The 21536-nt window shown below is 35.7% G+C and overlaps 1 protein-coding gene across 1 annotated transcript in view; it reads right to left on the reverse strand.

Annotated features, from left to right (window-relative positions):
* Window positions 1–21536, reverse strand: part of CHD9 (chromodomain helicase DNA binding protein 9) — a 228293-nt gene that overhangs the window by 146168 nt on the left and 60589 nt on the right. The window contains exon 2 of the mRNA XM_029924825.1: window positions 4465–6087. Within this exon, the coding sequence (XP_029780685.1) occupies window positions 4465–5922 (1458 nt within the window). The 5' untranslated portion in view covers window positions 5923–6087. The remainder of the gene's footprint in view (window positions 1–4464; window positions 6088–21536) is intronic.

Genomic DNA, 21536 nt, shown 5'->3' on the forward strand with positions numbered 1-21536 from the left:
TGAATGACTTGAGAAATGTCTGCAATACAGTAATTGGAAAGTGAAAAGAGCCATTTGCCAAAAAGCATGAACTACAACGACCTCAACTTTCTTTTTTTTTTTAATTTTTTTAATGTTTTATTTATTTTTGATACAGAGAGAGACAGAGCATGAGAGGGGGAGGGTCAGAGAGAGAAGGAGACACAGAACTAGAAGCAGGCTCCAGGCTCTGAGCTAGCTGTCAGCACAGAGCCTGACGTGGGGCTCGAACCCACGAACATGAGATCTGACCTGAGCCGAAGTCGGAGGCTTAACCGACTGAGCCACCGAGGCACCCCAACTTTATTTCTTAAAAAGGAAAAAATATGAAGGTGAAGGACAGGGATGAGAGACTGAACAGATCTCACTGGAAAGTCATATAGCAAAATGTCAATGAGGCATCTTTGGTACTGGTATTACAAGTAACGGTTTAAAATGTTTTTTCATGTTTTAAATATTTATTTTGGGAGGAGGGAGAGAGAGGGTGTAAGAGAGAGAGAGAGAGAGAAAGAGGGAGAGGGAGAGGGAGAGGGAGAGAGAGAGAGAGAGAGTGTGTGTTTGTGAGCAGGGGAGGGGCAGAGAGAGAGGGAGACACAGAATCCAAAGCAGGCTAAGGGCTCTTAGCTGTCAGCACAGAGCCCCATGTGGGGCTTGAACTCATGAACCGTGTGATCATGACCTGAGCCAAAGTCAGCCGCTTAATTGACTAAGCCACCCAGGTGCCCCACAGGTTAACTTATCTTTAATGTCTGTTTTCTATATGCTCCAATTTTTTTTAAACCACATATTAAATTTTTATCACAAAAAAAATCCATTGTTTTAAAATGTGTCATACATGGCCTATTCAAACAGGTCTTTCTTTACTTTCTTTAAAAGCCTTTGGTAATGTAAGTTTCCCTATCCTTGGGAAGAAAACGAAATTAATACACAAGGTACTAAATAAAGTAATAAATTCATCACAATATGAAGCCAACAAGGAATTATGTGTAATTCTGAACATCCTAAAATGCTTTTTTCTGTTTTGATTGCTATTTCAGCTATCCCCACGTATTTTACACGGCTATCAAACTTATAAACATTGAGAGATCACACAATGTTATTTCTACTTTATAAAGCAGACAAAAAGGAAAGATTTTGTGTTACAAAATAGCAGAAGGCGTTTGTCATAACAGAGCAGTGAAAAGTTTATAGTATTTTTTTCTCAAAACTCCTATGCTCTAAAAACTACACAGGAAAATAAGCTAGTTTTTTCTCTTATGTTTAGTGAGTACTCATATTGAGGAACATTTGCTCTAGCCTCTTACCTCTTTTCTATCCTCATGGTAAAATTCTAGAGCCAATTATATAAGAAATGTTCTCAGCAATATTCACTGTTTTTAATGACTGACACAGACTTCAGAGTACTTACTTCAAGACATTTGAAATTAGATCCACAACCACTCCACCTCAGTTGGGAAATAAGAAAAAGCAAGGCTTCAAAGTGTTCTTTACATATCCAACACTCTCACTGAAGCCTTCTAGAACTCTGAATAGGGTGTCAATATGAATTTTCACATATTAGGTTAAAGAATATCTTGTTTCGGCTATCACAAAATGAATCTCATTCTTTTATTTGTATGAACCAAAAGTTATGCCAAAGCAGAGATTATTTTTTAATATCTTAATGTCTATATACATTTAACAACGCTAATTTAGTCTGAAATGAAATTACTGCAATTAAGAGAGAGTTAAAAAAAAAAAACAACCTAAAAGAAAAACATTCATTTCCAAAGAACCTGGGGAAAGACCATAATAATGTAAGAAGAGCTACTCGGGGCACATGGGTGGCTCAGTTGGTTGGATGGCCGACTGTGGCTCAGGTCATTATCTCACAGTTTGTGGGTTTGAGCCCCGCATGGGGCTCTGTGCTGACAGCTCAGAGCCTAGAGCCTGCTTTGGATTCTGTGTGTCCCTCTCTCTGACCCTCCCCCATGCATACTCTGTGTCTATCTCTCTCAAAAATAAATAACGTTAAAATAAATAAAAATAAAAAAGAAGAGCTACTCATTAATACAACATTTTTGCTATGTAGTAACCATAACCATGTAGAACATGCTGAAAATTACATAGGCAAAAAAATTTATAAGTTCTGCCCACATTTATTAAAATTACACATTTGAATTTCACATATTTAGGATATGTGACCTATAATTCAGTGCATATAAAGCCTATATAAAATATATAAAACTCAATCATAATAATCCTCTACCTTCTCTACCAAATCCATCCTTCGTCTTCATCCCCACAATCAACAACTCCCAAGTACTATTCTTAACACTAACAAATAATAGGAAACTTCAGAACAGCTTTTCAATAGGTCCAAAAAGTTTTCCAAACAAACTGCCCTTTATCTGATTTTGAACATCTAACATAAAGAATCAGAAGTCAGCAAAACAAAACAAACTCTGGAACAAAAAGGTGAATAGATTTAAACAAAGCCTTATGCATGTATCAGTAGAGTAAGATGATTTATGAGAGGCTGCTGAGGATGGGTCTAACAAAATTTCTCTGAAATAATACTATCTACATGCTAGCATGAGGGTCTAGTTTAGTTACTTATAATTACACTTTATTCATTCCAGATCTATAACTTCTTTTAAAGCCAGTAGGACATGTTTAGAAAACATGAATGAAAAAAAAATTAAAATGATGACATGGTCCCTAGAAAAATAAAAGTAAACAGTAAATAAATTTTGGGCTTCATAACTTCAAGTATATGCTAGACAAAATGACTAGTCCAACTAGTCAGAAATGTACATATTAAGTGGATAATATGACCCTAGGTTCAGGCAGTAGAGGTTTTTCCCAGGGTCCTCCTAAAGAAGATGCTTGATCCTCTTCCAGTAGAGGGAGCAAAATCATAATATTCTACTCAGGCCACAAAGAGGAGGGAGGGTTTATGAGTGTCTTTTAAATATCTTAAAATCTAAACATTTCAAAAAATGTACTGAAAATACCATTTGAAACAAATAAAATCAAGCTAAGGGAAAAGATAAAGATTTTATCTTCTTCAAACACTTGAAGGCTTTGAAATGTTTTATTTCAAGTACTGTGATATATTACATTGTCCCCAAGCCTCACAGGTAACCAAGGTCCAGAAGCATTTTAGGAATCCTTAATTTAATGAGATTTCAGACAAATGATATAATATTATATTAAATACCTTTTTATAATAAAAGCAACACGGCAAGATGACAAAGACTATGGAAAACAAAGGAAAGTATAATTGCACTACCCTGAAACAATCTATTTCAGTATGTTTTTTTCATACGCAGATTTTCATACTGCTATGAGAAAATGCATAATTATATAAAAAATTTATTAAGTGCTTACTATATACTAAGCATAGTTCTAAGTACTTTTACAAATTATAACTTTTTTAATCCTTACCAAAACTCTACTATGTAGATCTTGTTACTATCCCACATTTGAAAGGTAAAGCAAATGAGGCACATAGAGATTATATAATTAGCTAAAAGTCACACAGCTAATAAGTAACAGTAGCTAAGATTCTAACCCACGTAGTTTGGTACCTGAGCCTGTACTCTAACCACTTTACTGTGATCTTAATTTTGAATTGTGCTTCCCCCATCATTAACATGGTCTTCAGTGTTAGTCTTCAAAGTCTTTTTAATGCTTGTGAGAGTCTACCTAATATGCTATGATGATAAACTATGATGCTTCCAACTGTCCTGTATAGATAATAGAAGATAAATATCTTTGGGTATATTACTTTTGCCATGTTTTGGGTATTGTTATAAAGTATTTTTATATTCAAATATACCATCAAGATGTTTTTCAAAATATCTGTATCAGTTAACGAAGGTATATAAGTTCCAATTTCACCATAAATTCTCCAGCATTAACATTAAAACAATTTTTTGTAATACATAAAAATGAAACCATACTGCAAACTAAATTATTAAAGTTGTATATTATTTTGAATGTTTTGCTTATTCATTCAACTTACCTTTTTATGAATTTCAGCTCCTATGCTTTATCTAGTTATCAGCCGAGGTCTTGAAAGTTTGCTTACCAATTTATATGAGCTCTTTATAGGAACATGATAAACACTGTGATAAAAATGTTCCCAGTCTACTGTTTTCCTTCTAATTATGTTTAAGTTTTAGTTTTTGATAATAAATTGTTCTACTATTTGAAAGTTACAAAAAAGGTCTTAAAACCTGACTATTTTCTAAGTATAGAAGTTAATGTATTGCTCTGGGCATATCAATGAATAACTTCTAAATAGAAGACTGTTAAAGCAACAAAACCTACATCAAAATATGCATATTCACCTAATAGAGTGACTGAGTTTGAGCAACCTTGGATATGTCTCACATAAAATTAACTCAATGAGTAAAAGTCCGTCCCACCCCAAAGCACCAAAATAAAAGAGCTACAAACCTGTCGCTGTAAATACAGGCGGTTTCTGTCATGTAAATGCTGATGATTCGAAAGTGATGAATGCCAACTGCGAGCTGGACTGTGCAACTGAGTTTGAGCCATCTCTGAAGGCCGAGTTACCAGATGTGAAGTATATTGCCGTTCGAGGTCATGATCTAAAACATGACTTGAATGATCTTGTCCAAATGTTGCCTCATCAAACTGCGGAAGGAGACCCTCCTGCAGGAGGTCTTCTGGGTCAAGTCCTGTGAATGGCTCAGTTTGAGACTCCACTTGATGAAGTAAATTCTCTTCTAAAGATGAAAAGCCATTAGTTTCTACGTGATCATTGAAATGGCCCATTTGAGTTCCTGAGTCAACAGGATCTGGGAAGTTCATGTGCACAGGAGATAATTTTGAATTGCTATAATTACCCTGAGGATGTGATGAATGCAACATTTGGAAATTACTTGAATTCAACGATGTATTGGGATTTAGCATATGCTGAGTGGATTCTTGCTTGATTCCCCTATGAGGTGAAAAGGAATTACTTCCAGTAAAATCAGACAAAGCTTGATTTGTATGATTAGGTGCAAGAACGGCAGAGGACTGCAGAAGACTGTTGGGTGAGACGTGATTATTGGAAAAGGAATAATGTGAAGAAAACTGCTGTGAATTACTGACAGAACAAGAAGTCATATTTGGAGAAGGTCCATTAAAATTCCCTTCTTGGTGATTGCTACACTTGAGGAAGTGTACTGAAGGATTTGATGTTTGAGAAAATTGCTGCATTGAAAGAGACTGTTGCGACGTAGATGCACTCGTAATTTGTGATGGGTGGCTAACACTGACTCTGTGTGGACCAGAAACATTAACATCCATAAAATTTTTAGACTGGCTAAGAGAATTTTGCCCTGGGTTAAGACTGTTTCTGCTTTGCTGTGAGCGAAGTGAAGTGCACTGTGTTTGCTGTTCACCCGCCTGAAATAAGGCAAAGTCATGGTGTACCACAAAGCTTTTATTTGGATGCATAGGGTGAGAATGTCCTTGTTGGTGGAAAGGAGAACCATTTTGATTTGAAATGCTGGTAGCTGTCTGATGGCCCCACATTGGACTGCCATCTGCTACATCTGGAAACAAACCATTGGGTTGGTTTTGGGGGTGAATTGGAGAACAATTAAACTGAGAGTGTGGAGATAACACATGTTCAGCTGGGCTACCAAAAGGCTGATTGACTTGGTGAAATTTCATGGAATCAAACTGATTTAACTGCTCATAATCATTTATCTTCTGATGTGTTGGAGTACCTTGAACATGGTTCAGTGAGTCTATGTGCAAAGGTTCAAATTCTGCACCCAGGTTCAATTCATCGACTAGTGAAACAGGTCCTGGCTGTACAAATGCATCATCTGACAAACCTTCTAAGGTCTCACCAAAAAGATTGGCATCATCAAAGAAGTCCATCATTGGATCTGTCATCTTGAAAAATCCAGTGACAATCTGGGCTGTTCACTCCAAATGAAGTATCTTCAGCTTCTCTATAGTAGATATTATTGGATCATTTCCAAAGGTCATCAACTAATCCGAAACCGGTCAATGTTCATTATTGCTCTAGATAATGACATGTCATGAAGTGTCAGAATCCTAGGAAAATAAGAAAAAGCAATTAAAGTTTAATGATGAGTATTCATTAAGGTTCTACAAAGTTTTTATATGATTTAAAAAACCTACAATCTCAGTATACAGTATTTTAATACAATAATTCATTGCAAAAAGCTCATTAATATTCCCTACAAGGAAAAAAATGCCAGTGCATGGGACCTGACTATAGGCATTTAAAAGTATTAACGTATATTATTTCATTTTGAAGTTCATATATTTTGATAGACTGCAAACTTGAAAATGGTATGCCAGACTCTTGTTTAGATATTGAAATGCCATCACTCCCCAGCAGTTCCACTATACATAAAAAAAATATAGGTATTGCAGTTGAAAGTAATGTCTTGTTAAGATAGCTGACATCAGATCTTCTCAGATTAGTTGACTGTATTGTGATGTTTTGCTCTAGACTTCCTGAACAGATAAATCTATTATTTCATATAGTATAAGGGGAACTACATCAAGAAAAACAACTCTAAGAGGTCATGTTAAACTGGCCCAAACGAGAGGAGTTAGCCCTCTGGTCAGTTGAGAGACCATGCAGACAAGGTGGTATGATGGGGATGTTCCCACATCTAGCTACCATGGTCCTCTTGCCCACCTCCATGGAAGATGAGCCTTCCTAGGAGTTGACTGATTTAGATACCCAGGTAGCAAAAGCAAGCACCTTCCTGTTAATGGTCATATTCCTTACTCTGTCCTTAAGTCTCCCCCTGTCCCAGTAAATCATCTGGAATACAATATTGCTTATTTACTCAACTGTGCAAATAGATATGTGGTGACAATCAAGCTGAGGCAAAAACAAACAGGAGCAGCTTGAGCTAATCAATAAATTAGTCTTATGATAGTCTTAAGAGAAAAATGATTACATTTATATAAATATATGTATACACACACACACACACGCTACTTCTGTGTGGAAAGGATCTAATGGGTTACTCTTTAATATGAAATGGCTCATTTTCTTCTAGGCCTGTATTACTTAAAACATTTTAACAAAGGCAATTTATGGCTCTGCTCTACTGTCTTGCATAGAGAACCATAAGTGGAGGTTCCTGCTCCTCTACATAGTAGTTCATTTAAAAAATAGCAAAGGCCAGGGGTGCCTGAGCAGCTCATTTGGTTAAGTGTCCAACCCTTGCTTTTGGCTCAGATCATGATCACACGGCTTCACAGGTTCAAGCCCTGAATCAGGCTCTGGCAGTGCAGAGGCTGCTTGGGATTCTCTGATTCTCTCTTTCTCTCTCTCTCTGGAATTCTCTCTCTCCTCTTTCTCTCTACCCCTCCCCTGCTTGTGCTGTCTCTGTCTCTCTCAAAGTAAAGAAACAAACTTCAAAAAAAAAAAAAACAGCAAAGGCCTAAGAAGCTTTTCCAGAACTTCTATTTGGGGAGATCCATATTAAGAAATACAAATTTCCTAAAGAAAATATTCACTATTTTTATATAGAAATACTTCTGAAAAATTCTGAAAAGTAAAAACTACCAAAGTCTATATTAATTTTAATTAGAAACTGACTTACTATTAATCACAGTGGTATCTAGGTGCTTTCACAAATATGATTTTAGAAGTAAGACACAGAAAAAATTATGTTTCTAGATTTATAATTGTTGATATGAAGCAGATGAATGGCTATGTGGTCTGAACTGAACAAAGCCATTAGAAAAATATAAGGTAGGTTAAATCACTTCTCTGGAGCATATATTATTTTCAGCTTCAGAATCCAGACTAGGGAACTTTTGTGTATACCTAAGTTATTAAGCAGGAAACCCATGTCTTATGCTTTTATGGATATATGATTATCAAGAGGAACATAAAAAGAAATACAACAAAAGTTACCAAATCCAATACATCATCAAATATGAGGTACATCATTAGTTGATATTAACATGAAAGAAAAAAAATGATGCCAATTAAACTATGGCACTACACCACTTCACAATTTTATTTTATTTTTAATTTTTTTATTATTGAGACAGAGAAGAACAGAGCATGAGCAGGGGAGGGTCAGAGCGAGAGGGAGACACAGAATCCGAAGCAGGCTTCAGGTTCTGAACTGTCAGCACAGAGCCCGATGCAGGGCTCAAACCCATGAGCAGTGAGATCGTGATCTAAGGCAAAGTCGGCTGCTTAAGCGACTAAGCCACCCAGGCACCCCCACAATTTTATTTTAGAATGAATGAAATGACGTTTTTTAAAACATTTTTAGACTGTGTCTTATTCCAAAGGATCTGACCATTTCTTCTGCCTTAAGGTACTCTTCTTGGTCCATAACACACTTGATTGTTGCTCTGTAAGAAAATGTGGAATTGCTGTCATTTCTTCAACAAATATTGGCTTCACTAATATTAAATTTATGCTCTGCTACTCTGTTTCTGTTCCTCTCTGCATAATCAATGGCTTTTTTGGTTAAATACTGAAAAACAGTATATTTTTAAAGACATTTTAAAGAGCAAACACATGTAGTACTAATGTATAAGCCCAACTGAAGCAATGGCGAGATAGAGAACCATGACTAAGTTTGCATACACACAGACAACTACTCCATGACAGCCACCTGGCAAATACTGACTGAGACACATCCCAGTCTCAGATATTAAAAGGGGAAAAAATATGCATCTAAGGATTAATTTCCTTAATAATTAGAATGTATTACTTCAAGAGTTCAGAACCCAGAACTATAAAAATCTACTATCCAATTGAAAGTTGAAAGTAAATTATTAGAAGGATATGACATTAGCTGTATATTTCTATTTACTGTAATAGCAGTGAACTTAAATATAAATAAATATAAAACATTATTAATTTATACAGATTTACTATATGCTTATATATTTGTTTTATTCTTAAAAAAACAAAGACTTTTAGGGGACTGCTCTGGAAATAAATATATCATATATCAGAACAGTAATAAAACAGTCCATATGGGAAAGAACTGGTATAGTCTTTGAAATTTTATACATTACGCTAAAGCAGAGTGTTTTCTACATTTATGTAACCTTAGGCCTCACTAAAATATGGGAGAAGTAGAAATTTTAATTAAGAAAACAAGTTTGCCATTTTCTCATCCAATAAACATTTATGGACAAACAATAACTTACACATACTTGGATGATGAATAGTAACTGATATCTGAGGGAATTTAGACATGTAAATACAACATTATCAGTACATACATATTACTTGTACTTTGCTAAAAGTATGTAAGAGGAACATCTAATGATGAAGGAAATGAATATAAACACCAATACTATACTATGAAGATACAGATTCCATTTGTGATAAGATATATGTGAGTAGTCGACTTTAGTTATAAAAATAGAGATTAAAGGTGAACTATGAAAAAATGCCCATAAAATCTAAGAAAGCCATGTTTTTTAATTTTAACAGCTTATTTCTAATTTGACACAAGGCTCATTTAAGTTCCTCTTTAAGATCTATTGTCGTAATTCATTCTGTAAATATACCATTTTCTACCTTTATGAAAATATTGCACCAAACCAATTTTAACTTGCTGTTTAATTAGGTAAATATGTATGGGCTGTCTATTACATCCAAAGCAACTATGTAGAAACTACAAAAGTTTCTGCCCTCAGGAAGTTCAGAATCTAAATGGAGGAAGAAGCAGGTAATGGCACAGGAAAAGCACATTATATATTGTATAAAATATGGTAATTGTGCCCTAGGAGAGGCACAGGCTCATCTAAAAGATAATTTATAAAAAGATCATATTTGGCAAGTTATTCAGGAAAAGCTTCTTGGAACAGTTAGCATTTGAAGAAGTCTTGGAAAAGGACTGGAAAGGAAGGTTAAAGAATTCAGGAATAAAAAAATGGCAGCAAGGAACAAAGTACATATTTAGGGACCAGTATGACCATCGCAGTGGGTATACGAAGTGAGAAAAGTAGAAAATAAAGGGAGAAACATAAGTTGGGAGTACTGTTGTAAGGGACCTTATCAATTAAGTACATTAAAATATTTGGGGGACAGAATTCTACTAAGGTTGAGAAGTATTTAGAATCAAAATAAAATTACTTTTCTATCTTCATTTCTACATTTACTGGATGCCAGTGACCTGAGGATCATACAAAACGGATTCAAACATCAATAGGACAGAATCCCTGCCTTCACACAGTTCATAATCCAGAGGGGAAGAAAACACATAAACACATAGTAATAGATGCCTTAGCAGAGATGTATACACAGCCACTATGTTACGGTGGCATAGACAGATCACAATTAATTATTTCTAGAGAAGATCAGCAAAATCACAGAGATGAGCTAACACTTGAACTGGGCCTTAAGAGTAAAAATAAGATCATTGAATACGTGTTCCCAAACAAGAATTATATAAATAAATGTACCTTGGTTGTAAATGGACTTCCTCTATGTCTAACAGTTGCTTTTCTCCCTAAACATGTCTATATTCTCCAAATAAATGTCTCAATATTTTTTTACTAAATGAATTAGTCTTCCCAGTAAATGCTACACATTAAGAGTCTCATCCCATTTAAGATGAAGATCATTGATCCCTACCAAATTATTCAGTTTTCTATGAGTCATCTCTTCAGTATTTCTATACATTAAATTTCTGTTACATTAATTTTTATTTTGTTTATGTGCTACTTGTATCTATTTCAATTTTTTTTAATTTTTTTTAATGTTTTATTTATTTTTGAAACAGAGAGAGACAGAGCATGAGAGGGGGAGGGGCAGAGAGAGAAGGAGACACAGAACTGGAAGCAGGCTCCAGGCTCTGAGCTAGCTGTCAGCACAGAGCCTGACGCGGGGCTCGAACCCACGAACGTGAGATCTGACCTGAGCCGAAGCCGGACGCTTAACCGACTGAGCCACCCAGGCGCCCATATTTCAAATTTATACTTCGAGAAAATCAGCTTTGGAATCCCCTGACTTAACTGTCTAGTAACCTGTGCATACTACAAATAACACCGCATTATAATTATGTATTATATTTCTTTTTATTTTCTCTCCATTAGACTATACACCCTTGGAATAAAAGAACACCTCTATCATCTTTGTATCCTCGGTATGTTGCTGAGCATATTAGGCACACAATAAATTTTTGCTGAATCAATGGATGACTGCGTAAGAATTAGAAGGAACATGATACTTAAAACAAAACAAAACATAGACTGGAGTCCTGGCTCTTCCACTCCCTAGCTGTATGACTTTGAGAAGATCACATACTATTTGTTTGCATCTGTAAAATAAATAAATAAATAAAACACAAACCATTAACAACAGTACTGTCTGCCTCAAAGGTGAACTATACTGTACTAAATAAAGGAAGCAGCAACCCCTAATAAAATAGGAAACAGGTGTTTTACAATCCCTTCACTCTCTTGCATTATCCCTAAAGCTGGCAAGGACACAGTGGGAACACTACAAGAAATGCCCAGAGGTGAAGGAGGACATAGCATTTGGAGGACTACTCAATAGTGTCGTGTGGCCAGAGCACACTAGCCAAAACAGAGATGTTGAGAGGCACGCAGAGGTCAGATATCCAAGGCTTTAAATTAGCCATATTAAGAAATCTGGACTTTATCCTAGAGGCAATAGGGAGCTATTTCACTGTTTAAAATTTCTCCGGTGTAACACATAATTAACCTTTTTATTGTGGTAAAATTATCATCACTGGTGGCTATTAACATTTGAAGATATTTTTGGATAGCAAATAGCAACTCTTTCAACGACAGTGACCAAAACACTTAAGTTGTACCCAGAAACATTTTTTTAAAATAAAATGATAATGATAGGGGATATCTGCCATTTTAAAGGATATCTTTACTTGTCAAGATAAAAGCTAGGAAACCTGAATTTACCATTTCTTTGTTTTAAAAAAATGGTCTATGAATTTCTAGAACAATTCCTGTTTTTTAATTTTTTTTATGTTTATTTATTATTGAGACAAAGAGAAACAGCACGAGTGGGAGAGGGGCAGAGAGAGAAGGAGACACAGAATCTGAAGCAGGTTCCAGGCTCTGAGTTGTCAGCACAGAGCCTGACGTGGGGCTCAACTCACAAACTGCGAGATCATGACCTGAGCCGAAGTTGAATGCTTAAATGACTGAGCCACCCAGGCGCCCCAGAGAACAATTCCTGTTATGGAAACTACTTGAATACCTGTTAAAAATTTCTTTAGAAGTTCAGTTTTCCTCCTGCCTTCCTAGGCATGTACTTTGAGATTGTTTAAAAGAAACGTAATTATGACAACCTTCAGATTATTGAAGACTCATGTCTCTCTTACAGCTTCTCTTTTCAAAGCTATAGGCAAAATATTTCTAGCTTATTGAAATGTGAAAAGTCCTATCTAAAAAATAGATACTACAAAAATGCCCTCAGATGAATAAAAATGAAACACAACACAGCAAAACTTAGAAGATTCAGCAAAAGCAGTGGTCTAAAAGAAATTTATACTTGTAAGCAACCACATTAAAAAAAAATCTCAAATTGAGGGGCGCCTGGGTGGCTCAGTCGGTTAAGCATCGGGCTTCAGCTCAGGTCATGATCTCACGGTTTGTGGGTTCGAGCCCCGCGTTGAGCTCTGTGCTGACAGCTCAGAGCCCGGAGCCTGCTTCGGATTCTGTGTCTCCCTCTCTCTCTGACCCTCCTCTGCTCACACCGTCTTTCTCTGTCTCTCAAAAATAAATAAAAAACATTTAAAACATTTTTTTTAAATCTCAAATTGATGACCTAACTGTACACCTTGAAAAAATAAGCAAACTTGGGGCACCTCGGTGGCTCAGTAGGTTGAGCATCTGACTTTGGCTCAGGTCATGATCTCATGGTTTGCGGGTTTGAGATCCACCTGGGTATCTGTGCTGACAGCTGGGAGGCTGGAGCCTGCTTTAGGTTCCGTGTCTCCCTCTCTCTCTGTCTCTCCCCCACTCATGCTCTCTCCCTGTCTCTCAAAAATAAACATTAAAAAATTAAAAAAAAAAAAAAGAAATGAGCAAACTAAACACAAAGGAAGCAGAAAGAAATAAAGATTAGAGTGGAGATAAATAAAATAAAGAAGAGGAAAATCATTGTTTACATTAGTTCTCTGAAAAAAATCAACAAAATTGACAAATATTTAGCTAGACTGACTAACAGAGAAGATCCCAATTACTAAAAACAGAAACAAAAGAGGATATTAATGCAAATTTTATAAGTCTATAGAAGGACTGTATAAGTCCTTTTTATATAAGGATAATGTCCTTTTTAAATTAGAATATTATAAGAATAATATGAACAGTATACACCAACAAATTGGATAAACTTAGATGAAATAAACAAATTATATGTCACATAAACTACAAAAATTGATTCAAAAAGAAATTGAAAATCTAAAAAGACCTATAACAAATAAGATTGAATCAATAATCAAAAACTTCCCAACCACAAAAGTCCAGTACCAGATGGCTTTAATAGAGAATTCTACTAAATACTTAAAGAATTGATACCAATTCTTCTCAACTTCTTCCCTAAAAATTAAAAGGTAGAAGTACTAACTCATTCTGTAAGGCAAACATTACCCCTGATAATAAAGCCAAAGACATTACAAGGCAAAAAGCCCAAAACCTAAAAACAAAACAAGACACTAAAGACTAGTATCTCTTATGAACATAGATGAAGAAATTGTCAGCCAAATACTAGCAGACCAAATCCCACAGCATTTTATATATATACGTACATATACGGTGTATTATATGAAAAAGTGAGAATTATCCTACACATGTAAAGGTAATTAACATAAAAAATCAATCGATATAATACACTGCATGAATATAATGAAGGTAAAAGAACATCATCATACCAATTGATGCAAAAAAAAAAAGCATTTGACAAAATTTACTACCCTTTCGACACCCTTTCATGCCCACTTTCACTACTTCTATTCAACACAGACTGAAGGATCTAACCAGAGAAAACAGGTAAGAAATGAAAGACATTTGAATTAGAAAGAAAGAGGTACAATTATCTTTGTTCATAGATAACATGATCTTATATGTGTGTAGAAAACATAACACACAAACTGTTAGAGCTAATAAATTCAGCAAAATTGTAGGATACAAATCTATGCAAAAGAAGAAAACAGTTGTTATTTCTGTAAGACAGTAATCAACACTGTAAAGGAAATAAAGAAAACAATTCCACTTGTGTGGCTTGGTCAGTAGAGGGTATGACTCTTGACCTCAGCATTGTGAGCTCAAGTCCCATGTTGGGTGTAGATAAAACCGAAAGGAAGGAAGGAAGGAAGGGAGGGAGGGAGGAAGGAAGGAAGGAAGGAATTACTTAGATGTAGAGACTACTTAAAAATAAAATAGAAAGAAAGGAGAAGAAAGGAAGAAAGAAAACAATTCCATTTACAATAGCATTAAAAATAAAATACTTAGGAATAAATTTAATCAAAGACATGTAAGATGTGTACACTGAAGACTGTACATTGTTTTAAAGACAAAACACTGCTGAAATGAATTAAAGCAGATCTAAATAAATGGAAAGACATCCTGTGTACATGCACTGGGAGACTTAATATTGTTGAAATGACATTAATACCCAAAGCAATCTACACATTAAATGCAATGCCTATCAAAATCCCAATGATTGTTTGCATATACAGAAAAGCTCATCCTAAAAGTCATATGGAATTTCAAGGGACCCAGAATAGTCAAAATGATATCAAAAAAGAACAAAGTTGGAAGACCCACACTTCCCACTTTCAAAACTTACCACAAAACTACAGTAATCAAAACATGTGGTATTGGCATAAGGATAGACATTATAGAATAATGGAATAGTAGGGAAAGTCCAAAAATAAACCCTTGCATGGTCAACTGATTTTTGACAAGGGTGTCAATTCGACGGGGAAAAAATAGTCTCTTCTATAACTGATGCTGGGAAAACTAGAGAGCCACCTGCAAAAGAATAAAGCTGAACTCTTACCCTCTACCATTAAAAAATTAACTGAAATAAATCAAAGATGTAGACTTAAGAGCTAAAACTATTACCCTATTAGAAGAAAACACAGGGGCAAATCTTCATGACTTTGGATTGGCAATGGTTTCTTAAATGTAACATCAAAAGCACAGATAATAAAAGAAAAAAAAACAGATACATTGGACTTCATAAAAATTAAAAACTTGTACACCACTATCAAGAGAGTAAAAAGCCAACCCACAGAATGGGAGAAAATATTTGCAAATCATTTATCTGATAAAACTTTAATATCTAGAATTTATAAAGAACTCCTACAAACTCACTACTATAAACAACCCAATTTTTAAATGGACAAAGGACTTCAATAAACATTTATCCAAAGAAGATATAAGAATGAATGCCCAATAGGGACACCTGGGTGGCTCAGTCGTTTAAGTGTCCAACTTCAGCTCAGGTCATGATCTCATGGTTTGCGGATTGGCATCCCATGGCCAGCTCTATGCTGACAGCCCAGAGCCTGGAGCCAGCTTCAGAATCTGTGACTCCCTCTCTCTCTGTCCCCTCCCCTGTTCATGCTCTGTCTCTGTGTCTGTCTCTCAAAAAATAAACAAAAGTTAAAGAAAAAAAAAAGGAATGCCCAATAAACGGAGATACTGCAACATCAGTCATTAGGAGAATGTGAATAAAAATCACAATGAGATTTCACTTCACAACTACTAGGAATATTATTTTAAAAATGAAAAGTAACAAGTGTTTGAAAAGATGTGGAAATTGCCATTAGTATAATAAAATGGCACAGCTACTATGGAAAAGTGTGGTGGGGCTCCTTAAAAAGTTAAGGAATTACCAATATGGTATTTCTACTTCTGTGCATCCCAAATAATTAAAAACAGGGACTCAAATATTTATATGCAAATGTTCATAGCAGCATTATCCACAATAGCCAAAAGTTGAAAACGATCCAAGGATCCATCAATAGATGAATGAACAAAATCTGGCAGATACCTAAAATGGAATGTTATCCAACCATAAAAAGGGTATCAAGTTCGGACACATGCTACAATGTGGATGATCCCAGAAAACATTATACTAAGTATAGTAAGTAGACACAAAAGGGACAATATTATATGATCCCACTTATATGAAATATTTATAATATTTGGAATAGGCAAATTCATAAAGATAAAAAGATTAAATACTACCAGACACTGGGAAGAGGGAAAAATAAAGAGTTATTTCTTAATGCATAGTTTCTGTTTGGGGTAGTGGGGAAAAAATGGAAGATAGTAGTGAATGATGCACGATATTGTGAGTGGAATTAATGCCACTGAATTGTACACATAATACATTAAAAACTTAATTTAAATTTAAAAATATTTTTTTATTAAGGGGCACCTGGATGACTCAGTTGGTTGAAGGACCAATTCTTAATTTTGGCTCAAGTCGTGATCTCACGGTTGTTGAGACAGAGCCCTACCTTGGGCTCTGCACTGATGACGTGGAGCCCGCTTGAGATTCTCTCTCCCTCTCTCTACACCTCCTCTGCTCATTCTCTCTCCCAAAATAAATAAACAAACATTTAAAGAATACTTTTAATTAAAAAAGCCAGACATGTTCTTTCCTCAAGGGCTTTGCACTTGCTATGTAAACTCTTTCCTCATTTCATTCAGTTCTTTTCTCAAAATTAACTTTCTCAGTAAGGTCATTCTTGACCACCCTATCTAAAATGTCACCATTTCTGTGGCGCCTAGGTGGTTCAGTCAGTTAAGCGCTGACTCTTGATTTTGGCCCAGGTCCCAATCTCACAGTTTGTGGGTTCGAGCCCCACATGAGGCTCCACGCTGAGAGGGTGGAGCCGGATTGGGATTCTCTGTCTCCCTCTCTCTCTGTCCCTCCTCTGCTCACACTCCCTCTCTCTCTCAAAATAAATAAACATTTAAAAAAATAATAAAATAAAATGTCACCATTTCCTGTCCAACATTGGATATTCCCCTTCCCCACTTTATTTTTCTACCTTTTCATTGGCTAACATTCTATATACTTTACATATGTATCATGTTTAAAGACTATGCTTCCCATAAGATGTAAATTCTAGCTAGAAATTTTTCATTTGACATATCCCTAGTACTAATTAGTGTATAAAACATAGTAAGTAGTCAGTAAATACCCATGGAACAAATTTTTCTTTTTGGGCTGGGGAGAGGGAATGCAACAGAACAGAAATTGTTTTTGTTCTTTAAAAAAATCTTTACACAAAAATTTTAAAAATGGCTATCTGGACACTGGAGTTTATGGTCCATGTAAAAAATATTTTTTATTTTTAATTGTGGTAAAAAATATATAAACAAAAAACTTACTACCTTAACCATTTCTAAGTGTACAATTCAGTACCTTTTAAAGTTTATTCACATCGTGCAACCACTCTTCATCTTGCAAATTTGAAACCATGCATCCATTAAACAATTCCTCATTTCTCCCTCCCCACACCCCTGGCAACCACCAGTCTACTTTCTCTTTCTAGGAATTTGACTGTTCTAGATACCTGACATAAGTAGAAGCACACAGTATTGGCATATGATTGCATTATTTCACTTAGCATAATTTCCCCAAGATTCATCCATGTTGTAGTATGTGTCAGAACTGCCCTTCTTTTAAAAGCTGAATCCTATTCCATTGTATGTGTATTACGGCCTACTTTTTTACTGTTTCTCCCCCCAGTATTTCCCAAGGTCATTCTGAACAAGAAGCATGGCATCCTATAGAATCTACCCTTTGGTAGTATATTCAGCTTTCTTTTTTTTTTTAATGGGAAGTAGAATAAAAGATGTCTGGATAGCAAATCACAAACTGTGACCCAAATTTCAGCCCTCAAAAGGTTAGAAAACTTCTACCAAAGGGGCACCTGGCTGGCTCAGTTAGTTCAGTATCCGACTTAGGCTCAGGTCATGATCTCACAGTTCTTGGGTTCGAGCCCCGGGTCGCTGTGCCGACAGCTCAGAGCCCGGAGCCTACTTCAGATTTTGTCTTTCTTTCTCTCTCTCTCTCTCTCTCTCTCTCTCTCTCTCTCTCTCTCTCCTCCCCTCCCCTGCTCATGCTCTATCTTCCTCTGTCTCTCAAAAATAAATAAATGTTTAAAAAAGGAAGAGAGAGAGAGAGAGAAAAAGAAAGCTTCTACCCAAAGTACTCTGAAAGTAATTCTCTAATATGGACATCAAGTATGTCTCTGCTTAATTTACCTAACAGTTACTTACAAGCTTACATAGACATTTTTCAAAGTACGCTAACAGGATCCAAAAGAAAAAATTCATTGCCCCAAACTATAGACTAAAACCTATCAGTATTATTTGTCCCTTATCAGGAGACCAAAATTCTAATCTCTGACACTAACTGAATATCTGACAACACAGCCCTCTGGACTTCATTTTCCTCGTCAATGACAGGTTTGGATAAGATGCTTGTGAAGGTATCTTATAACTCAACACTGTATAACTGTATACTGTGGTTTATTTTCCATTCACTCAAACGTTATAAAAATTCTATAGACTTCCAAGAAAGAAAAACATTTTTAATTACATATCTACCCTAATCAAACTAGAGATATAAGCTCCTCAGGAAAAAAAGTCTAAAAATCTTATCAAGGAAAAAATTCAAGGAAGACATAAAGTGATGGACCCACATTCTAAAATAAAAACTTAAATTAAAATTTTAAAACACTTTTTAATTTAAAAAAAGACGTTTGTTCTCCTCTTAAAGACATTAATCATTACCTTCTATATCTAAAATTCCTTTAAAAATTATGTGAAAGAAAGTCATTCTATTAAGTTTTAGAAATATTCTCATCATTTAATTTTTCAGGCTAATATGACCTTAATAACATGTGTATCAGCAAAAATTAGAATCCAACAGAAATATACACCAATTTGAAAGTTATCCAGGACATTCTTCTAAATTATTTTCAATGGCTAACTAACAATTAAATCCTGAGATTGTTCTATTAATATACAATACACAAAGTCATTACAGAAGCCCATAGAATAAAAGACTTTAATGTCATAGAGCCCAATCTCTGTATTTGTTTATACTGTCCTGTTAAATCCCATCCTTAACTGTCTGCTCTATGTATCACCAATACATTTTGGATTAATCTCACTGCAGTACATATAACTTCAACTATGTTTAATAATAAAATAGACTCAGTAGTCAATTAAGAAAATATGTGGCAAATATAAGTCAGCAGTAACTGCAGAGCTGAAGGACCTCAGGTTTCCAACTGCCATCTCTCTAAACTGGGTAACCTTGAGCAGTTCTTGGAACCTCTCAGTCCGTTTCCCTTAGGTGATCATCTACTTGTCAGGGTTATTCCAGAGTTCAGAAGAACAGATCCAAAGTCCCCAAAACATAGTAAATGCTCAATAGATATGCATAAATAAGCATAGAGATCAAGATGCTACATTAATTTGCTCAGAAATTGCTAAGATCCAAGCCTGTTATATCTGTTTGTACTTAGTTTCTGACTCATTTAAAAAATATGTATACAAATCAATCGTATCATCATATGCCTATATCTGCCCTTGCCCTCCTAACATATATACTTGTCCATTTTATTCCCTTCCTAAAGATATCGATATCTTTCCACCCTTATTTGCTTCTATTCTCCTATAGGTAATCCATGCTCAACCATGTTGAAATGTTGCCTGAATTCATACTTTCTCCCATCTCCATTAATATGTACAAGAAGTTCTCCATGACTACAACACTGCCCCTACCTCCCACCTTCTTCCACTTGATAGGTAATGTCTTTGATATTAAACTTAAGTTCTACTATCTCTAGGAAACCTGTATGTACATGTATGTGTCCACACACACACATACACACACATACACACACACACCCTGTCTCTCTCTCCTCAAACTGGTAAGCACTCATTTTTTGTGTCCCATACCTTACACACTATATTATCATTCCGGGTCTAGCAGTACACCTGGAATGTATACTTTAGAAGGCCTAATTTACTAAGTCTGTCTTGCCTACTAAAGGTGAATGCAGAGATTAATTCTTCTTCATCTTTGTATCCCTAACATCTACTAGCACACTTCCTGGCACAGAGTAAATACTCAAATGCTTTCAAGAATTCAATAATGTCATAAGGAAAAACAAAACTCATCGATCCTTAACGGTTACTCCAAAAGCTGAGATTCAAAACCATTCTTTTAAGCAATAATATATCATTTTTATAGCCTTAAGAAGCTCCTACTGAACTATCCACTTAAAAATGTTGAAGGTAGTATACTTTTTTATGTATATTTTACCATAAAAAATGTCTCTGATCCAATATAAAGCTTAATTCTCCGTCAAATAATCTGTTTTCACTGAGAACTGATCCCTACAAAGGGCCCTGTATAGTAGAGCAGTTAATAGTATAGGCTCTGAAAATAAGACTAGTAAAAGACTGGAATCCTGGCTTTATCACTTACTAACTGTGTAATCTTAGGCAAATCACATAATCATTTTGAAGCTCAGTTTCATAACCTGTAAAATGGGGATTCTAACAGTACTGATCTCATAGAACTATTGTATAATCATCTACGTGAAGCACTGTGTAAACAGTTCACAATCTGTGCTCCTTGGAGCGTTGGATAATCTTTAGTCACTTAAAGGAAGAGGGGTTTTGGACCTCCCCCTCCCCCATTTCCTCACTAATAAAAGATTTCACCCTGAATATTCTGTTTCTATTTATCTTCCAGATTGAGCTTTCAAGTAGGACTTTTAAAAAAACAAGGGATTCAGAGGCACCTGACTGGCTCAGTAGGTAGAGCATGAAGTCTTGACCTCAGGGTTGTAAATTTGAGCCCCACACTGGATGCAGAGATTACTTAAAAATAAAATCTTAGGCACCCTCCTACACTGTTGGTGGGAATGTAAACTGGTACAACTGCTCTGAAAACAGTGTGGAGGTTCCTCAAAAAACTATCAATAGAACTCCCCTATGACCAGCAATAGCACTGCTGGGGATTTACCCAAGTGATACAGAAGTGCTGATACACCGGGGCACATGTACCCCAATGTTCACAGCGGCACTTTCTACAATAGCCAAATCACGGAAAGAGCCTAAATGTCCATCACCTGATGAATGGATCAAGAAGATGTGGTTTATATATACAATGGAGTACTACATGGCCACGAGAAAGAATGAAATATGGCCATTTGTAGCACGAGGGTGTCGTGCTAAGCAAAATAAGTCAGGTGGAGAGGGACAGATACCTTATGTTTGCACTCATAGGTCTAACAAGAGAAACCTAACAGAGGACCATAGGGAAGGGAAGCGGGGAAGAGAGCTGGGGAGAGAGAGGGACACAAATCATTAGAGACTACTGAATACTGAAAATGAACCGAGGGCTGAAGGGGGGGAAGTAGGGGTGATGTCATGGAGCAGGGCACTTGTGGGGAAGAGCACTTGGTGTTATATGGAAACCAATTTGACAATAAACTATT

This window comes from Suricata suricatta, chromosome 16 (assembly GCF_006229205.1).
Source record: "Suricata suricatta isolate VVHF042 chromosome 16, meerkat_22Aug2017_6uvM2_HiC, whole genome shotgun sequence".
In the NCBI taxonomy this organism is placed as follows: domain Eukaryota; kingdom Metazoa; phylum Chordata; class Mammalia; order Carnivora; family Herpestidae; genus Suricata; species Suricata suricatta.